Here is a 21493-nt window from a genome sequence, read left to right on the forward strand (position 1 = left end):
CAGTATGTGCCAGGCACCAACCACTTCATGGGTATTATTCACTGAGTTCTTTTGCCTACCCTTTGCAATAGGATTGTACATTCCTGTGTTACAGTTGACCTAGGGAGGGAGGTAAAGTAACATGCTCAAAGTCACATGAATTAGTGGTGTAGCCAGGGGTCATCCCAGACAGTACCAAACCTGTGCTTTTAACAATTCTGTTAGAGGTGTCTGGAGCCTTGGGTTTCAGGCCCAGAACTGCCATTTGCATGCTGTGTGATAGCAAACAAGCCACCCAGCCTCTCTGGCGCTCAATTTTCTCATCTGAAAAATAGCACTAGACCTGCCTCACCAGGGTTATTGTGAGAATCAAAAGGGATAATGAACATAAAAGCCCTTTGTCAGCTGAGCTACCAAGACCCCCACAGAGGCAGCACAGGTTATGTTTATTCAGAGCAGTGGTTGTGTGCAAATGCAGTTTATTGAACGTCTCTATCAAATAAAATACTTAAGCACACAGGTATTCACACATAATTTGATACATAAATATATACACATATATCAGTGGTAGTATAAATATATAACAGAACAATTTTAAATATAATGCATAATATACTAATATTTAATGTTAACTATTAACAATATTTAATATTGTCTATAAAAGTTAATGTTTAAAAGATGAAGTAAATATATAGAAAGTTAATGATTATTAATTGATAACTGGTTATATATTTCTGCACACAATGCATCTCCCTGATACAAGCATACTCCATGTTTGGGTGCAATAATGATTACCCAGGTTCTGGAGTCAGACCATCCGTGTTTGGACCCCAGTTCCACTAAGCCAGCTGGCCTAGGTGCATTCCTTACACTGAGTTTCCTTCTCTGTAGTAGAGGGGTGGAGACAAGTGTTAGGATGTACATGAGACAATGCATGGGAAGCATTTGACCCAGTGCTCTGCACTTGTTGTGGGGGTTGCAGTCATTTTTTTTCATGGAGACATGGGTGCTGGTATGTCCTTCAGGTAGGAAGACCCTAGGAGGATGATGGGAAGCACCTGCCTTGAACCTCTCTTTCTTTTGCCTGTTTTCCTCCAAGATCCTTTACCACATATGCCCTGGGTCTTCATGCATTCTCTCTGTCCCTCTGCTTCTCTGATAGCAATCTTTCAGGAAGGAGAGGGATACAGACACTTACATAGTATCTACTGTGAGCCAGGCTCTGTGCCATGTGTGCATTACCTCATTGATACCCAGGACTAGAGTGAGGTGAGTGAGATACTCATTGAAGCATGAGACTTAGGGGGCACCAGAAAACTCAGGAAACAAGCAAAATAACATATTAATGCAATGTTTTTTAAAAAATAAAAATGGCTGCAAAAAAATCCTTGATGAACAAAATATCAAAGGATCAATATTATTGATTTTTTTCCTTTTGCCTCAGGCTCAGCCCATCTTTATTTTAAAATTTGATATTTTATCATGGACTTTTGCATTAATTTTGGTATAGAAAAACCATTGCATTAAAGTAGCATTTATTTTATTCACCTAAATAAGACACAGAGAAAAATTCTTCAGAGACTAATAAGTTTATTTGGGAATAGCACTGCAGTGGGAATATGTCTGCCAGAGTAAGCTGAGAGTGTATTCAAAGAGGCTGTGGCAAGGGGAAGTTCTTAGAGGCAAAATGAGATTTATATGATATTTTGGAAGCAAAACAATCCTTGGCTTAAAGATTAAAAACAAGGATCAATAGTCCAAGATTGAACAGACCGTTTAGAACAGATGTCCTTGCATAAGTATTCTTGGTGCAGGGGTGTAGTTCGGGCAAGTTTTTGTGGTAGTTCTTATTTCCAGGTGTGTATATGTGAGATCCCCTTTCATGCCTTTCTCATTTCCTGCATTATTTTGTTGCTGCTGTTGGAGTTTTACACAAGTGACTCTGTTTGGTTCTGACAACTTTCACGATTTAATTACTGAGAATTTTGCCCTCTCTCCTTAAATATTGCTCCTGAGGCAAGCATTTTGCCTTACCCTGGAAGGTGATAGCAGGAGGACACTATATTTGGCAGATGTTAAGTAACCTGCCCCAGTACACTCAGTTGATGAGTGAAGAGACATGGGATTTGAACTCTGCTAGGACCCCAGATAGCTGGCTTTCAAGGACTCTTCTGAGCCACCTGTTGACTGAGTACATAGCTGAAACCAGAGACTTGGACGTAGAATTTCTAGTTCAAGTTATGTTTATTCAGAGCAGGGTTCACAAATGAGGAGACGTTGGTACTCTCCTGTTGCCACATGGCAGGTTACTTCCTGAACGAGTGCCCTTGATGGAGGGCAATGTTAAAGATGTTAACCATAGGCTGGGAGTGTGGAGTGGAGTTGGTGACTGTCTTCAGACCATGCATACGTGTGAAGCAGACCCCTCCTCAACCTTTATCCCAGGTCCACCCAGCTCATACCTCACGACCTTATTCCTGGTTTTAGGTATCCCTGCAAGTTCCCAGCTTACTCTTGTGGATTGAGGAATCCATGGCTGAGGCACCAGGGGAACAGGCTGTGGTGCTAGACTCTGCCACTAGAGGGCGTGCTAAGATCACTGCTAGGAGCTTGTCAATGCCTGACTGATTGGAAGTACTTCTGAGCCAGGGAGATTACACAGAAGAGCCTGAAGAAGCTTGGGACTCTGGAGGCCCTTGGTCCCCTTCCCACTCAAAGCTCTTTGAAAACCACCTTCTTTCTTATGCTTGCATTCCTCCTCTGGAGATCTTCCACGATATTTCCAGTTGGAGCTCCTATTCCTTGGTTCTAAACCTACTCTTTAGAGCCACACAAAATACAACCTTCTGCCAGCATTCATTCATTCATTTATTCAACCCATTGCTGAATAGGCTTTGAGTCTTGTTCTGGGGGTGCATAGAGGAACTGCTGTATTTCCTTATCCTTAAGACATCTGAATCTAAGACCATTCCTAAATCTTGGAGTTTGGAAGCCAGGCCAGGTCTGGCTCTTGGGGAAGGAGGGAGGCTGGTATGCTAGGGGCCTTGACTCTATCTGTTCCAGGCTCTGAACCAGCTCTCAAGAAGTCTCTGTTCTCTCTTTCAGCATATGACTGTGACTTCTTTAACAAAGGTAAGCCCATCGTCCCCAAATGGAGACTCAAGGGCTAGGAACTGCCAGCCCTACCCTTACACCACACCAGCATTGGCCATCCTGAGGTGCAGCTGTCCCTAGAAGAGCTTACATAGATCTGGGAGGAACTCTGTTATGCAAATAGCCCTGATAGTGTGGGGGCCCAGGGATGCCTAGGGAACCTGTTCTATTGGTTCCTGCAGGCCCTGTGTGGGCCCAGGCCAGTCAGCTTCCCAGAGATTGTGCTCACCCAGGGCAGCTTTGCCAGGAAGTACAACCCCCATTTGCACCAATGTGCCTTCTTTGCTGCCTTCCTAATGTAGCTCATCAGGCCCACGGAATGTCGTCTTAGGTTCCCTGAAGATTTGAGTTGGCAAAAGCAAATGCAAACTGCTCTTTCTGAGGAAGCCTGGGGCAAAACATATGGCCTGTCAGATCCATCTTCAAATATAGTCAAGGTTTCAGGATACCAAGATATGCTCACACACCTAGATTGTTAATGAGGGCAAAATCAAAGGTCATAACTAAGGACCCAAGGAGGTTTAAGTATCCAGCATTAGAGCCATATGATCAATTTCATCCTGGGGCTGAACTGGCAGCAGGGGGAGGGCTACCCAGAGTATTTTTCAGCACTGAATTTTGTTCAGTTGGGCCAAGGTCAGGCCTTGGCAGAGATAGATGCTCCTCTGATCCTTAGTGCTGTTCCATCTTGACTTCTAAGCCCCCAACCCTCGAGGTATCATCCTGCACGAGCCAGTCTGTGTGGGTATAGGCCTAAGGATTTGTCCTCATTTACCTGCATTATCTGATTTTGGTTTGAGACACAACCCCTGACAAGAATATGGCAGGAAGGGGATGGGCTAGGGGAATTTTGCCCTCTCTCTTTAAAAAGACCCCCAGTTAGGGGGTCTGTAAGATCAGGGCTAGACAATGGTATAATGTTGGTCCCTAGGGACCAAAATGCCAAAATGTTGGTCCCTAGGGAATCCTACTGGCCCCAAATCTTCAACTCCTAAAGGAATGAATCTCTAATGGAAGAATTGCAATCCTGGGACAGGCAGGGCCTGTCTGACATCAGGCAAGACATTTCAGCAAAACAGCTCTGAGCAGAGATTTCTCCCTTCTGTGGCATTTTGGGTGGCAATAACTGGCAAAGGACAAGCTGTTTCTAGCATCCTCCACCTACTCACCCACCCACCTCTTCGTTCCTTGCTCCACTCTTCTATCAACATTTTCTCTGGCCCAGGCCCTGTGGGGTTCTGGGAAGTCAACGGTAAAGGGACCTGTCACAAGGGATCCCTGGAGCAGCTCTCACTGCCTCCCTGGCACCCAGTTTGTGTTCCTAACTCCTCATTCAGTTTGTTGTTTGAAATCGATCACTGCCGAGAATATTTACACCATGGAAATCAGCAAACACTTCACACTCACTTTTACTTCTCCAGAGCCAGTTGTTAACCATTTACCATATAGGACAGCCCATCTTCTGTTTGGTGGGGAAGATTACAGGGACCCCCAGTTCAGATCCTCATCATAGAGCTGGTGGGACACAAAGAAAGAGGGAAAACTTTTGTGTGTTGCAGGAGAGGGTGCAGGGAAAGCTTCACCAAGGAGGTGACATTTGAGCTTGTCCCTAGAGACTGCGTAGGCATATGCCAGGCACAAAACAGAGGACTACTCTGTGGGGGTGGAACAGCAAGATGGAGAAATGAGCTAGGACAGAGCATGGTTCTTTTAAGGAAGAGTGAGAGAAGTTCAGTATGGCAGGGGCCAGGGAGTAGGGGAAGGGGTGGCACAGGTGTATGTGTGGCACGGGAGGGTTGGGCTCTTTGGATCTATGGGGAGAAGGCATGGGGAGCCCCAGACCAGTCCCAGAAGGGAGTGTTGCTCAGGTAGCCATGGGGACACACCAGAGGCAGGAATCTCAGTTAGGAGACTTGCATTCACCTAGAAAACCCACGTCCCACTCTAACCTATACCCACAGCTACAGAACCTGAAAACACTAAAGTGTCATGTGCTTGAAATAAATAGGTGAATGCTATTGCTGAGCCCAACTCTCCGAGTGGATAGGCAGAGATTATGTATAGATGTCTTGTCTTAGGGTGACCCAAAACAGAGAAGTGAATGACATGGAAATGTTGCAGGAGTGAGATAGGCATGGAGAGACATTTGGGGGCCTGGGTACCCTTTGGGGGTATCCTTCTTCTGAGGTTCTCTGTGAAAGATTCAGCCACTGTGTAGAGGGTCAATTTCCTTCAGGGGCTTCCAGCCTGAATCTCCTCTCCCTTCCTTCTTATAGAAATCAAAGCCTGGGATAAGAGGCCACAAACAGTTCCTCCCTGACACCCAGCCTCTGATGTAGGTGAGATGAGTGGACGGGAGTTGGGGCTTATGACTGGCCTCTTTTCTCTAGCACTAGGTAAGGGCCCCTACCAGCTGTCCAGTGTGGCGGCTAGTGGTGCCCTCGTGGTCATGAAGGCTGTGGGCAATGACATAGCCCTAGTGAGGGCAGAAGATGTGGCGCCAGGGGACATTGTGAATTTCCTGCTGACAGCTGCTCTGTACAAGGCCAAGGCCCATGGTAAGTCCCACCCTGGCCTCAGTCCAGCTCTTTTGGGAGAGAGGCAGGTGCTGAAGGAGGGGAGGCTGGGAGGGAAGGAGAGAAAGGAGGGAAGGAGGGAGGGAGGTGGGGGAGGATATGAGAGAAGGAGGCAGTTCAGCCACCTTCTCAGGCTCTGTAGTCAGGGACTTCTGTAAACCTTCACCTCCCCCAAGACAGAGATAGTGGGAACAGGAGGCAGCTAGCAGGCAGAAGTAGTTGGCTGAGGGAACCAGGGAAGCTATGGAGGAGCAGGACCCTGTTAGCCCACAGGGGACTGCTACCCTGAGCCAATTGCGAATGCAGACCTGTGCCAGCGTGCTGCCTGCTCACCCTCAGTCTGGACCCCTCTGTGCTGACCTTACCCATGTGTCTCTGTGCAGACCCAGATGTGGTATCCCTGGAGGCAGCAGACAGACCCAACTTCTTCTTCCACGTCACCGCCAATGGGTCTGTGGAGCTGGCTAAGTGGCAGGGCAGTGAAACCTTCCACCACCACGCCTCCTTCTTGCTGCATCAAGGGACATGGCGGGTGGGCCTGGTGGCCCTGGAATCTCTGGCAAAGCCAGGCTTCTTCCTCTATGTATCAGGCCTCGGGCTGGCCTTGCGGCTATATGAGCACACAGAGGCATTCCGCTGGGGCACACTCTTCCATCTTTGGGGTAGGTGTATACTTGCCATCACCCTTGGGCTTTGGCCCTTGGTCCTCACTCAACTACTCTTCCTGCCCTTTCCCAACTACTCCTTTCCCATTGCCCTAATAGAACTCTTACCCTCCTGGCAGAGGGAGCCATAAGCAGCTTCCCCTAGGATAGAAAGTGACCTGTTCTCCATGTTACCAGTCTAGGAAGCCATGAGCCGTGTGGCTTGGGGACCAGCCAGTTTCCTGGGTCCTGCCTCCTATCACACGCTAATTACATGGTCTAAAAATACGTGGCCTTTGTGGAAGTGAGGGGAGAAATGATCCTGGTGGCAGCTCACATAGCTGATGGCTCAGGTTTCCTGCGGATGGTTACACGTCTGCTCCGTAGCTTTGAGACCGCCCACTGGGGCACCAGGCTGAGGAGCCAGCAGCCTCCACTCCTCCCATGGGAGGCCTGTGCAGTGGTGGGGCAGCTCCCTCATCTTTCCACTAGAGGCTAAGGCTTACTCTCCCCCTGCCAGGTGGGTCTGTTCCCAAAATGTAGATCTCTGCCTAAACCTCGGGGCCATTCTTACAGGAAGCGGTAATACACTGAGTCCTCCATGAACCCCAGTCTCTATTAATTCATCACCAACTGATGGCAGAAGTAGGCTGTGTCTCTCTCTTGAAGACACTAAGGCAGAGCAGAATGATCCCAGGTTTTGAAGCTGGACAGCCTGGGTTCTAATCCTGACCCTGGTCCTTGGTACTTGGACAACCTCCATCATTCTGTGACTTTACCTCTAAAATGGGAACATATGCCTCAGAAGTCTGTTGTGAGGATGGACTGGTTCCCAAGAGCTTTGCACTGGGCCTGACACATAGTAGATGTTCCCTAAATGCCAAGCTCTTGGAAAAGCAGTTTCTTCACGGTTGGTAGCAATGTGGGGATCAGGGTCAGAACAGGCTGACAGGGTGGGGCTGCTTTCCTCAGCTCGTGGCAGAGCCTGCCCACACCTCCCTGCTCAGACTACAGTTTTAGAGACTGGTCACTTGTGCCAACATAGTCTGGGGCCAGGTCTGCCTCCAAGCCCCAGTCATCACAGGCCACAGTGCCTTCCCTAATTTATCCAGCACTGGCCACAGGGGCCTCTTTTGAGAACATCTCCCCTGGAAAAGTTTATTTTCCTGCCATCATCTGTGCCTCAGTTTCTTCATCTATAAACTGGGGTTAATAACAATGCCTACTTCATAGGATTATTGGGAGGATTAATGAGTAAGTATGTATGAACTGTTTAGTGTAGGACTCTGTGCTGTGTAAGAGTTGGTTATTGTTATTGTCATCATTGCTCCAGCTACTGGGGCAACAAAGGCAGCTCTCAAGCTGTACCCAGGTCCTGAGAGGCTACTTTGGGAAGGCCCCTGGATACAGAAAGCAGAGCTTGGGGAAGAGGGCCTCCTCTACCTGCTGACAGTATTCCAGCAGGGCCTTGGGCTCAGAGTTCCCCAGTGCCTCACTCCACCCCTCAAGGGTGAGCCTCTTATCTTCATAGAGGTCTGCAGTGGCCCTGCCAGAGTAGAGCATAAGGGAGGTGACTGTGCCCTGGGGTACAGGGCAAGCCTGGAACCAAGACCCAGAGGAGCAGGGTGACAAGGAAACCTTAGTGAAAGATCAGGAGTCCAAGCCTCCTCTTTGGCCATCCTCAAAACCCCTTATGAGGGCTCCCTCAGGCTCAGCCTACACCAAATTCAAAGCTCCCTATCCTTAAGATTCCCAGGTTCTGACCCCAGCCATCATGGATACAGTTCTCTTAGCTTGGCTTTTTCTCCCTTCACTTTTCCTACACGAGTCCACTTGACTCCTCCACTGGGTAGGGAGGTCATGCGCTGAGCAGGGATTACCTCTGTGCTCTGGTGCTTGACAGAGCTGGTGCCCAGCCTCCATCAGTCGAGAGACTCTCATCTTTCTAGATGCCAAGTCACTGGGGGCTGCCTACCCAATCTGTGAGTGGCGCTATGATGCGTGTGCCAGCCCCTGCTTCCAAACCTGCCGAGACCCACAGGCAGCCAGCTGCCAGGATGTACCCAGGTGAGGGACCAGGGGATTCTGGGTGTGGAGTCCAGATGTGCACAAGGGTTTTGAGCATATATATGTACATGTTTGTATACACATACACAGGTGTGAATGGGCTTGTTTGTAGTCTGTGGGCATGCGCATGAGCATGTATTAAGATGTATGTACTCAAATGTACTTGTATATGAGTGTTTCTTGTGTGTATGGGGATGTGTGCCCCAGAGTAAATGTGTTTCTTTATATCTTTATATTTGAGTGTGACACACATACAAACAGACCCACAAATGTGTGTTTATCTATTTGTGTATGATGTACTTACAGCTGAGCCTTGTGTATGTTTGTATGTCCAAGAGTACATGAGCTGTCCACAGCTGCACCTGTGCACCTGTGAGCTGCATGTAGGTGGGTATTGTATACATGCACAAGGTGACACATTATTGTTTGTGGGAGCCTGTATAGATATGTATGTATGTGTAAATATTTTGGAACCCTTCAGGTTTGCAGGGAGTACATGAGGCTGTGTGAGAATGTGCCTTTGTGGAGACATGTGAGCATATGCACAGTGTGTGCATAACTGTATCCTGTGCATGCATTCTCCCTTTTAGCCTAATGGGTAGGAGTGTGTAGGAGTGTGTGGCACATATATTTGGGTATGTGAGTTCCTGTACATGTGTGTGACATATCTCTGTGGAGGTTCATGTGAGGGTGTGTATGATAAGCCTGGGCACATACACACATGTATCCTAAGGAAGGATGAGACCTGTTTTATCCAGGTAAGAAAGGGTGACCAACACATATTTTAGACCATTAAACTGCTCCCTGCTCTGTCCTCAGGATAGAAGGCTGTGTCCCTGTGTGCCCTGCTCCCAAGGTCCTGGATGAAGTCACACAGAGATGTGTCTACTTGGAGGATTGTAAGTGGCCTGAATTTTCCTTTCTCCCTCAGATTTCCTCCAGTCCTCAGGGTGTTACTGAGGAGTCATGCTCAGAACCCTGGGTCCTAGATCAACAGGGTCAGCACAGGGCCTTCCAAAGGAAAAAGAGCAGACAGAGCCTCATCTGGCCCACTTGATCCATTTATAGAGAGAGAGAAAAAAAAAACAAGGCACAGAGTGGGAATAGCATCAGCTTGGGGTCGACCTTTATTTAATTAAATAATTTATTTATATGTGGTGCCGAGAATCGAACCTAGTGCCTCACACATGCCAAGCAAGTGCTCTACTACTAAGACACAACCCCAGCCTTCAGCTTGGTATCTTATAATGAGTAGGTGGGGCAGCCAGGCTTAGACTTAGTTCTCTTGGCTCTGGATCAGGATTTGAGGTCGGGGCAGTCTGATAACTTCTCTGAAGTCATCCAATGTCAAGGCACAGCCATTGGAAGCTGTCCTCACCCTATCAGTTAGGGTGCCAGTTGTCCAGGCCCACACTTCAGTGTTGCCCAGTGATGGTAACCTTCCGAACCTCTTCTCTTGTCTGCTCAGGTGTAGAGCCTGCAATTTGGGTTCCCACAGGGGCGCTTGGCAATGAGACTCTGCCTCTCGGGCAAGTGCCACCCACCTCCAGTGACAAGCAACCTCAACTTCTTCAGGAAACTCTCAGGGCCCCCACCTACAGGCCAGCTCTCACTCCAGCAGCTCCACTCACTGGGGCCCTGAACCCACCAATGGCAGCCAGTAAAGGGACAATACTGTCCCCAAGCCCCACCCAGTCCTCTCTGCAACAGCCGCTGGGGCTCACTGCATCCACCCTCTCTACCCACCCCACAGAGGCCCCTGCTAGCAAGGGGGCGACTACCAGCCTCCTGGCCACCTCCTACCCCCCAGAATCTGCAACCCTCCCCCTTTTGCTGCAGACACCCACACCTGGAATAGTATCAGGTGCTGTGGAGACAGCCAGGGTGACTATGACCTTCGCAGGGAGCCCCAACATCACAGTCTCCTCACGGTCACCCCCTGCACCTCGCTTCCCACTCATGACCAAAGCAGTGACAGTCACAGGTCATGGCTCCTTGACTATTAAGACGACACCCCTACAGCCTGCCTTGCCAGCAAGTATCTCCTCCAGGCCTGTGGCTTCTTCTGGAGTGATCTCCATGTCCCCTACCTCCTCAGGATCCCACAAGACTTTGTTGACACCCTCATCAGCTAAGGTCACAAACAAGACAGAGATCCCCCAGCCCATTCAGACCCAGACCCTTTCAAGTCCCAGCAGCTCCCCGGCCACGGCCAGCACAGCACCACAGCAGACTCCAGTTAGTTCTCTTGCCGCAACAGGAAGGCAGGTAGTGCCATCCACAGAGAAGGGTGCGACTGGGCATGGCCATCCCATAGGACTGCCAGCATCCCCACATCCAAGTCTAGTCCCCACTGCCCTGCCCCGCCCAGTCCAGCATACCTCAGCCACCAGGCCTGCAGCTCTGTCCCCAGGGCCCCTGGTAGCTACCAGCCTGACCACAGTTGCTCACGGGCTAGGGGCCACAGCCTCCAGGTCTCTGGAGTCAACTAGGCCATCCCAGCTCCTCTCTGGTCTGCCTCCTGATACCAGCCTACCCTTGGCCAAGGTGGGCACATCTGCCTCAGTGGCCACATCAGGCCCCAAAGGCTCTGTCATCACGCCTCCACTTCAGCATCAGGCCACGTCTCTGACGACAACCACAACTCCACCTGCTCTGACACTTAGCCCAGCACTGCCTCTCACCCCGGCTGAAGATACAACAAGCATAGCTCCAGGCCTGCTTCTGGGAGTTAAACGCCCAACCTTTGGAGGTGTGGCCGTGGCTGCAGGGGTGGCCTCCACAGTATCCATTGCTCCACGAAAGAGTACCACACAGAAAATGACCATCCTCTCCAAGCAAGTGTCTCTGCCTACTTATGTATATGGTTCTGCCCAAGGTGGGACCACAGAGTTCACACCTGCTGTGGCCCGCACCCTTGCCACATTGGTGACTGAGGCTGAGGGCTTCTGGACTGGCACAGTGTCACCAGTGCCCACATCCTACCCATTGGGCCATGTTTCAGCCAGGACGAGCTCCTGGCAGAGCTCACTGGTTCTGCTACCTCAGCAGACAGAGGCCCATGGAATCTCAGCAGGGCCCCAGCCCCAAGCGGAGCCAGTTGGTGAGGCCACCACAGAGCAATCTGGGCGCTCAGCCCCAGCCCAGAGCATTGCACAGGGTCCTGCTGAGTCCTTGTCAACCACCACTGAGGCCAACACATCTGCCACCTGTGTTGTGAGTGACTTGTCCCTCCAAGCCTTCTATCCCCCTACCATTAGACTGGACACTAGTACATTGTGGGCCAGCTGCAGCCTCCGTCTTTAACCAGCTGCCAGGATGCAGTCACGGTCCTCACGCTTGCCCAAATCTGCTGGTGTCTGAAAACTTCCCCAGATCCTCTAGGTCCCCAAAGCCATAGCTGGGTCCTACTCTGCCCATCTGGGCCCCAGGGGCTGATTGGATGGCTTGGAGTGTTGCCCAGGGTGTGAGAACAAGGGTGTGCCAGTAAGTGTGTGTTTGTGTCTGAGTACCTGCATTGAGATGGTCTTCCCACTTTTGTGTTCATGTGTGTCTGACTTCCAATGAGTGCTCGTGTGTGTGTGTTCTTGTAGTGTGTGAGACATGTTTATGTAAAACAGGGAGAAAATGGGTCTGTTTGTATGCATGTGCCACACACATGCACATGAATGTATAGGCTTGCTTGGGTATCTGAGTGTGAGCTAGTGTGACTGTATGTCTGTGTACCTGAGGGCAGGCGGATATGCAGAGGTTTCAGGGAATCTGTCCCTTGGTCCCCAATCTGTCACTATATGCAGCCCCAGACCCCAGATAGTTTGGTAGACTGGTAGAGGGTGAGGGCACCATTTCCTAGTAGTTTTACTTCAAAGTCCCCTGCCCTATTAAAAACCTGCATCGTTCCAGCAGATTTGGGGGCAGAGGAGGGACTGTAGCCCCTGGGATGAGCACTCATGCTGTTTCTCCACTCTGTGCCCAGCCAATTGCAGAGAAGGACTGCATTCGCCACATCTGCCTAGAAGGCCAGCTGATTCGTGTGAACCAGTCCCAGCACTGTCCTCAGAGCGCTGCACCTCCTCGCTGTGGGGTCCTGGGCCTTGCAGTGCGGGTGGGCGGGGACCACTGCTGCCCCCTCTGGGAATGTGCCTGTGAGTCATGGGTCAGCCAAAGCCTCGGTGTCCTCCTCGTACTCCTACCCCAACATGACCTCTACCTCTGATTTGTGTGTTCCCCTGCCTCCTCTCCCACGGGCCTCTCATCAGTATGACCCCCTGACCTGGCAGATTTCCTACCCTTGCAACCTCTGATCTCTGTGAGACACTTGATCTGAGGCACTCTCCAGACCCTAAGGCCTCTGAATAATCTAGGAAAGGGCCCAGGCACCTGCCCTGTCTTCCTAAGTGGCCTTGGCCTTGGAGTCATCTGTTTATTTTCCTCCTGCCCTACCCCTGCCCTTGCCCCCAGGTCGATGCTCAGTCTTCCCTGACCTGAGCTTCGTGACCTTCGATGGGAGTCATGTAGCCCTGTTCAAGGAGGCCATCTACATCCTCAGCCAGAGCCCAGACGAAATGATCAGCGTCCATGTCCTGGACTGCAAAAGTGCCAACCTGGTGACTGTGCCTTACCTCCCCTTCCTGACACGCCCTGGGAATTGAACTAGATTTAGAGGGGAAATTGAGAAGTGAGCTGGTTGTTTTGTTTTGCTTGTACCAGGAATTGAACTCAGGGATGCTCTATCACTGAGCCACATCCCCAGCCCTTTTTATTTTTTATTTTGAGATAGGGTCTTGCCAAATTGCTTAGGGCCTTGCTAAGTTTCTGAGGCTGGTTTTGAACTTGCAATCCTCCTGCTTCAGTCTCCCGAGTAGCTGGGATTTCAGGGGTGCACCACTGTGCTTGGCTCATTAGCTGGTTTCAAAGGGTCCCAGAGGTGAGGACAGATGTGAAAACACCTCTTCTACAGCTTCCTCTGTCTCCCAGGAATCTCTTGGAATGGTCTCTCAGAATAGCTCCCCAAGTGACCATGGGAAAGAGTTGAGTGGAGAGCACCACTCTTGGCCCTTCCTGGGGCTGGCACCATTCTCAGTATACCAGCCTCCAAGGCACATGTAGGACAGTACTAAAGTACAGAGGAGCAGGAAGGTCACTTTGAGGGTGTGGTCTGTGATCATAGGTGCCAGCTGCAGAGGATTGCCTACCAGGATGCCCCCATGAGCCAGGCGGAAGGAGGCAGCTTTTTTCTTATTTATTTTATTTTCTTTATTTTTGGCTGGGTTTTCATGAGGTCAGGTGCAACCAGAAATGTTCTGTGAGATTTCGTGTACCTTGTTCATTCCTGCGAGTGTGCTCACACTTGCTGTACTTGTTTACTTTGAGCAAGACTCAAAACAGGAGTCTGGGTTGATGAGGCTGGGTTCTCTCTGCAGGGACATCTGAATTGGCCCCCATTCTGTCTGGTGGTACTAAATGTTACTCACCTGGCCCATCAGATCACAGTTGACCGCTTCAATAGGAAGGTGAGTGTATCAAAGACATGAACTCCATGCAGGGCAGCAGTCATAGAGGGTCAGGGTATTCAAGGGTGGAGGAGCCTTGAGACTTAGTTAATTGGGGGCAAGGACCAGGAAGAGACTCTTTTATTACAGCAAAATTAGGTATATCTAGAAGTTATTTTAATTAGAATGCTTGTTCCCACCCAATTGTCAGGGGAGGAAGGGCACCAGGAGGGATTGTGATAAGATGATGATGAAATGGCAAGACATGGTGGCCTTAAATAATTGCTGTTAAAATATCTCACTTTTGCAATTTTTATAAAAACATATGGCCATGTAAACACATTACTAGGGCACAATTCAGGAGATATATAAGTGAGGAATCCCTGAATCTAAGCTTCATAAGCTTGATATTAAATCTCCCATGGTCAGCCCACCGTGAGTGGAGTTCCCTCCCCACAAGAGGGACTGACTATATACCAGCCTCCAAGGCACATGTAGGACAGTACTAAAGTATAGAGGAGCAGGAAGGTCACTTTGAGGGTGTGGTCTGTGATCATGGATGTCAGCTGCAGAGGATTGCCTATCTGGCTGGTCTATGTCTCCATTCTCAGAGTAATGATTTCCACCCCCATTCCTGTGTAAAGACCTGCAGCCTTCCTATAGGAATCTGCTCTTGATCTCTGAACTCGAGGTCATCACACTAGAGCTCTCATAAATAGGGCTAGGGACAGTGGGCTTATCATGTGATGAAAGCTTATGCAAAATATTCCCTGAATTTCATTGCTTAGTCTTTTTATTTCTTCATTCTTAAAAATTAAGGCATAATTTACACACATAAATTCATTTTGTTTAGTAATATACAATCTGAAGTCTCATAGCTACCACCACAGTCATGTCATAGGACAGTTCCATCATCCTGATTGTGGGTGCATCTCACCATATGCTTTGTGCAATCTATATGACATTTTGGAAAAACAAACCAAAGAGACAGAAGACAGCAATTGTTAGGAGGTGAAGGAGGTGCCCACAACATTGATACTAATAATTCTGTCTTTGGTGGTCTTTGACCAGCTGGCTAGGGATTTATTGTTCTTCTCAAAGAATGGATTCATAGGTTTTCTCTATAGTTTTTGTTTTTTATTTCATTGATTTCTGATCTTCTCAAATATTTATTTTACTTACTCTGGGTTTAATTTAGTCTCTTTTTTTTCTAGTTTATTAAGGTAGGAGCCCCCCATTGATTTGAGACCTCTCTTCTTTTTTCAGAAGTCTGAAGTGCTACAGTTTATCCTTTAAGTACTAATTAGCTGTATTGTACATGTTTTATTATGTTGCTTTCAGTTTTATTAGTTCAGCATACTTTTTTTTATAGTTCAACATAAATATACCTTTGACTTTTATTTGACCCATGAGTTATTTATAAGTGTTTTATTTAGTATCCAAATATTTTGTGATTTTCCAGAAACTTTTCTGTTATTGATTTCTAACTTAACTCCACTCAGAAAATGCAATTTGTCAAAACCTGAACCCTTTTAAATTTAACAAGGCTAGTTTCAGGTAGCTTTCTTACCTGTACTGATCAATATTCAGCTGAAAATTCAGAACAGAGTCAGGACAGTGTCAGGAGGGACTCTACAAAGCTTCAGAGCACAAACTTTTTCTTTTCAGCTCTGTTCTCTGAAGTAATCTGCCCTGCAAACTCTAGCTTTGTTGGCCTCCATGAGCCTCCAACTCTTGTAAATTCAGGGTAACTAATATGCTTTGCCTGGGTGCTTTATCCTTACACTGTGGCCTAGAAACTCTCTGAGCAACAATGGGCAATCATAGGGCTCACCTCATTTGTTTCCCCCTTTTCAGGAATTACTCTATTGTGCTGCCAACTGTTCAATATATTTTAATATATTTTGTCAGGTTTTTTTTTTTTTGGTGGGGGGGGTTATATAGGCAAGAGGGTAAATCCAGACTTTATTACTCCGCCTGGGTTGGAAGAGGAAGTCCAAATCCTTACCTTTGAAACTTTTGTTCGTTGTCCTTGCTTGCACTTGGAGTCCTGTGAACATAGACGAGGATCTCTGGCTTCAAATATGGATATTCACTCCCAGAACTTGGAGAATGTTCATGGATCATGGAGCCCAAGCCCTTCTTGGAACAAATAGGAAGGCTCAGGCTATGGGAGAGATAGACTTGTCCAAAGTCACAAAGTTTTCTGACTCCTGGATTGGAACTCCCTCTATGCCAACACAGTTTTTCATGTGCTAGGTAATTTGCAAAGTGATTAATAAAACAGCTTATTCTTGAAAGAAGGAGGTTAAGTCATAATAAATATTTTATAATCTTAATCTTTTTCCTCTCTCAGTTTTATAGCATAAAGCTAATAACCCATGATACATTCAAATTTAATCTTGTTAATATAGAGCAGAGGTCATAGCTTTGAATTTAAAAGTGTGAGAACTAGGTGTGTTGAATATTTAACAAATACTGATTAAGCCCCCAGTATGTGTCAAGTCCAGATGTAGGTTCTGGGAATTCAAAGAATCAGACATAGTTTCTTCCCTTAAGAAACTCATGGGAAACTTGACTAACAAACAAATAAATTTTGTCTCAGTGGTCCATCCCAGAGATGGACTGACCCCAGAGGAATGTCTAATCCAGGCTTATGATTTAGGGAAATTTTTCCAGAAGAAATTATCTGAGCAGAATCTGGAAAGAAGAAAATGATTGGAGTGACTCAGGATTTATATTTATGCAAACATCAAGATGTAGCCTGCCACTGTTAATTTTATTGTTTTTGCTCATAAAAGTATTTCTAAAATTCTTCCATGCCACCTTGGACTGTGTCTTGGTTATGTGTGCCTGAAACAGAGCCTGGCACATAGGAGATGCCTAATAAATGTCTGTCAGATGATGGATGGACAGATGTATGGATGAAAGGATGGATGAACAGACAGATGGATGGAAGGATGGACAGATGGATGGATGGAAGGACAGATAGGCAACTTGTGCTCACACTGAATCCCTCACTTCTCCAGATAACTGTGGACTCACAGACTGTGCAGCCACCTGTGAACAGGTACGGGTTCCAAATTGAGGATACAGGACACATGTACATGATCCAGACTCCTTTATACATCCAGATCCAGTGGCTCCACAGCTCAGGACTCATGATCCTGGAGGCCAGCAAAGCCAGCAAGGCCCAAGGCCGTGGCCTGTGTGGTGAGGTGGGACCCAGCTGGGGGAGGGGAGTGTTTCCTTAGTCCATCACAACCAGACTCGGGTTCTTCTGGACCAGGAGAGTCTGGGACAGTTTACTAGGCTAGGGGTGGGACCAACAGAGCTGCCAGGACAGCAGGGTATAAGGTCTTGTGTTCTGAAGCTGAAGCTGCTAGCAGGGAGATGGTGCAGTGCTGTGGTCTTAGCCAGTTGTCTTCAGCTAGGATTGTCTGTCAGCTTCCCTGACAGCTTCCTAATGCCAGATAATCCCTCCCGTCTGCATGTGCCTGACCCTTCACAAAGCACTTCCACACTCTGAGCTCACTTATTCCAGGTCATTCACACAATAGCCCCAAGAGGTGGTCCTTAGTATTCCCATTGAACCAAAGAAGAAAGGGGGCTCAGGGAGGTTAAGTGGTTGCCTAAGGGCATATGGCAGAGCTGCCACAACATGCAGAACTAATGCTCTTTAGACCATAGAATGATTGCAGAGAGCATACTCTAAGGGACTGGATGTGTTTGGCTAAGAAAAAGAGGTACAGGAAGAGTCTAGATGTGGACTTCTGCTCCTTGCAGGGCCACTCCCTGACAGATTGCTGTGATCATGATGATGGGTCTCACAGACACACACACACTCACTCCCAACCGCCATCCTCCACCTGCACCCATTGTGTTCATTCATATTCATGCCCCTGCATTCAAAATGCCCCCTACACGTGCTCTTGTACTTGTGAATCAGCCCCATGCTAATTTTTCCTTTGTGCCACACATAATTACTAAGTACCAGTCACTGGGGAAAGAATGGTAAGCAAAACAAAATCCCAGTTTGATGGGGCTTCCATTCTCACTGACACACCTTTCATTACACTCACACATGTGCATGTGTACACACACCCCACCACCACCACTACCACCACAACCACTCTTTTCTCACCATTTCTCCCTTCTACTCTGCTCATCCCTAGCAAAGATCACTGTGGTCAGCAGGCAACTGACAGGTCAACTCTTCCCAGGATGCTTTTGTGATACCCCTGGTGACTCAAAATCAAGACCTAAAATGTGTCCATTAAGACTGCTAATAAGATCTGAGAGCTTTGACTCAAATTATGCTTCATATTCACCAAACTAGTGGTTGGAGATATCAGAGCAGAAAGTCAGATTATAGCTCTATTTTATCTGACCTAATATCCTGAGCATCCCACTAGGCAAACGGGGGAATGATGAGATAAGTGAGAATCCAAAGGAAAATGAGTCCTGTCACTTTTTGTGAAAGAAAGACCTGCAAACCAGCAACTCTTATGTAGAATTGGGAAGGTCATGAATGGGTGTATCTGAGATGCCCTTGAAAAAAGTATGTCTAAGAAAGCATTTCAGGCAGAGAAGTATGTGTCTGGAGCTAGAGTGTGAGATGAAGTCAGAAGTTCCCAAATGATTAGTGATTACTCAAAGCCCAGATGCCTTCTATTTTGTGGCTCTGCCATTTTTAGCACAAGCTACCAACTCTACAGAGGAAATGTGTTTGGAAAGTTTCTGTGGACTAGGTCTGGAAATGGTGCCCTGCACCTCTATTCACATACTATTGGCTGGGACTCAGTCACATGGTCTCACCCAGCCACAAGGGAGGCTGGGAAGAATAGGCTAACTGGCTCGACGAAGAAGAGGTAACCAGTGTTACAATTAACCAGCAGTTTCCACTAAAGCATATTCTTTTGGATAACTTTGTATTTCAATGTCAGACTTAGAAGTTGAAAAAATATTATAAAGAAGTCCCATTATTTTTTGCCCAGACATACTACTTATTCACATTTTTTTTTTGCTTTCACTTCTCCCTCCATATATATACACATACATATACGTATGTACATACAATTTGTGTATACACATGTGCATATGCATGTGTGCACTTTCTGAACTATTTGAAAACAGATTCAAGACTTCTCTCCTTTTATCCCTAAATCCTTTGAGTGTATTTCCTTAGGACAAAGACATTTTCTTTCACAGGAGTTTTCCTAGTTTCTTTGTACCTCATTTCCCTTATCTATAAAATGGAGATAATAGTAATACTTTCCAAAGAATTGTCATGGTGAACCTTCAGAGTGAGAACTGAGAACTTGGCAGAGGGTAGTGGCTTTTGTGACTATTGGAATAATTCTGCCCCTTTCAGGGATCTGTGATGGAGATGCAGCCAATGACCTCACCCTGAAGGATGGCTCTGTGGTGGGCAGGGCTGAGGATCCTGCTCCCTTTCTGGATAGCTGGCAGGTGCCCAGCTCCTTGACCTCAGAAGGCCAGACCCGGTTCCGCCCAGACAGCTGTGCCACTGCAGACTGCTCTCCCTGCCTTCGCATGGTGTCCAACCGCACCTTCAGCGCCTGTCACCGCTTTGTATGTGCTGAGTTCAGCATGGGGAGACCTCCTGGGCTGGGGGAGGGGGCATCAGCCACTTGCAGAGGCATACTCTTTTCCCTGGGCATGGCTGGGAGGAGCTGGGTCCTGGGATTTGGGGCACTAAGGTAGACAGCACTGCCTGATGCATATGCCCAGGTTCCCCCAGAGTCGTTCTGTGAGCTGTGGATCCGGGACACCAAGTATGTGCAGCAACCCTGTGTGGCACTGACCGTATATGTGGCTATGTGCCACAAGTTCCATGTGTGCATTGAGTGGCGGCGCTCTGACTACTGCCGTGAGTTGGGGAACAGGGAATCTCTGCCTTTGGGACTCTTGTTCCCATCCTGTTAAGAGTATAAAGAGGCTTCCAGACCCATGTTTAAGTCTATGCTTTTCCAAATTTAGCTGTTCCTTCTAAATTTGTTGATTTATATTAATTAATAGACTTATAAATAGTATTTCATGAACAATCTATATTTTATATTAAGCAATAAAAATTATAAATTTTTAAAAATTAAATTAAAAAATTCAAAAAGCAATTATTTTATTTTAATGTATTATTTAATTTATTTGAGTTTCCCATATATAAAATGGGGATAATAATTATAGCTTCCTTCTAGCATCATCTTGAAGATGATAGTAGATAATGTGTGCAGGGTGCCCTACACATGATCACATATGGTTACTAGCATGCAAATATTAGTTGTTTTGCCCTATTTTTTAATTTTGGTCTCTTCCTCCTTCCTTGATGTTGGAAATAAGATCCACCCCCTTCTAATCTCCACTCAATAGTAAGTAGGCAGGCATGGCCTGGGATAGAGCAGTCTGATTTCTAAACACGAGCACATACAGAAAGGTTGGGTACAGCTCATACCTGTAAGTGTTGGGGAAGACCATACCTATAAAATGACAGATAAAGAGGAAAAGACATAAATACCTACTGCAGTGTTTTTCAAACCTCGGATCCTAACACAGGGGGGTATGAAGTTAACTTGGGGGCCAGCACTAGCATTTTAAAAAGTGTAATAGAATAGAATAGAAAATACTAGATTGTATTGCATATAGGAAGATTAAGTATTATTTTAGAAAAATATTTTTAGTTTCAATACATCAGCCATTCTCAATCCCAACTACCCTTTTTTAGTCACATGGGGAACTTCTGAAAATATCAATGCTCGGGTTTCCAGTCAGAGGTTCAGCTGGTCAGGGACAGGTCCCAGTAATGGTATTTTCAAAATTGCCAAAAGATTCTTTTGCAGTCAGGCTCAAGGACCACTGTTCAACACACTTGTGTGGACTGCACCATGATGTAAAATCTATTTATTACAGTCAAACAGTGAAAACAGTCATCTAGAGCGAGGGCTTAGCAAACTTTTTCTTAAAAGGGCAGATAGCAAATATTTGAGCCTTTGTGGGCCATATGTTCTCTAGTACAAGGACTATATTACAAAAAGAGCCACAGAGGATATATAATATATGAAAGAATCATGCAAGAAATGCCATGGCTACATTCCATTACAGCTTCACAGGTAGGTTTTGGGCTGTGGGCTATACTTTGCTGACTTCTGATGGAGAGGAAGGAGGTCTCACACCAAGCCCCTTGTCTTAGGTATTCTCAGTGCTCTGAGCCCTCTTCTCACCACTTCCTGCTCTTTGGCTATCAGTGGGGAGCCCTACATAGGGTCTGAACTAGTCCTGGTACCCACTTTGCCCCTGCAGCCTTCCTATGCTCCAGTGACTCTACCTACCAAGCTTGTGTGGCAGCCTGTGAGCCCCCCAAGTCATGCCAGGATGGGATGCTGGGTCTACTGGACCCTGAGCAGTGCCAGGTACTGGGTGAGGGCTGCGTCTGTTCTGAGGGCACCATTCTGCACCGGCGCCACTCTGTGCTCTGCATCCCTGAGGACAAGTGTGGTAGGTTCCTTCCCTCCCTGTGCAGGCCCTCCCAAGCTGGCCTCATGCTCCTCATAGCTCCTCATAACTG

General features: G+C 47.4%; 1 protein-coding gene across 1 annotated transcript in view; it reads left to right on the plus strand.

Annotated features, from left to right (window-relative positions):
- Positions 1-21493, plus strand: part of Otog (otogelin) — a 74314-nt gene that overhangs the window by 43345 nt on the left and 9476 nt on the right. Inside the window, exons 31-43 of the mRNA XM_076842530.2 lie at positions 3085-3111; positions 5523-5690; positions 6092-6370; positions 8302-8419; positions 9239-9318; positions 9888-11635; positions 12396-12564; positions 12881-13026; positions 13843-13932; positions 16941-17124; positions 19286-19506; positions 19666-19804; positions 21229-21423. Coding sequence (XP_076698645.2) covers positions 3085-3111; positions 5523-5690; positions 6092-6370; positions 8302-8419; positions 9239-9318; positions 9888-11635; positions 12396-12564; positions 12881-13026; positions 13843-13932; positions 16941-17124; positions 19286-19506; positions 19666-19804; positions 21229-21423 — 3564 coding nt within the window. The remainder of the gene's footprint in view (positions 1-3084; positions 3112-5522; positions 5691-6091; positions 6371-8301; positions 8420-9238; positions 9319-9887; positions 11636-12395; positions 12565-12880; positions 13027-13842; positions 13933-16940; positions 17125-19285; positions 19507-19665; positions 19805-21228; positions 21424-21493) is intronic.

The sequence above is a fragment of the Callospermophilus lateralis genome, chromosome 2, assembly GCF_048772815.1.
Source record: "Callospermophilus lateralis isolate mCalLat2 chromosome 2, mCalLat2.hap1, whole genome shotgun sequence".
Classification (NCBI taxonomy): domain Eukaryota; kingdom Metazoa; phylum Chordata; class Mammalia; order Rodentia; family Sciuridae; genus Callospermophilus; species Callospermophilus lateralis.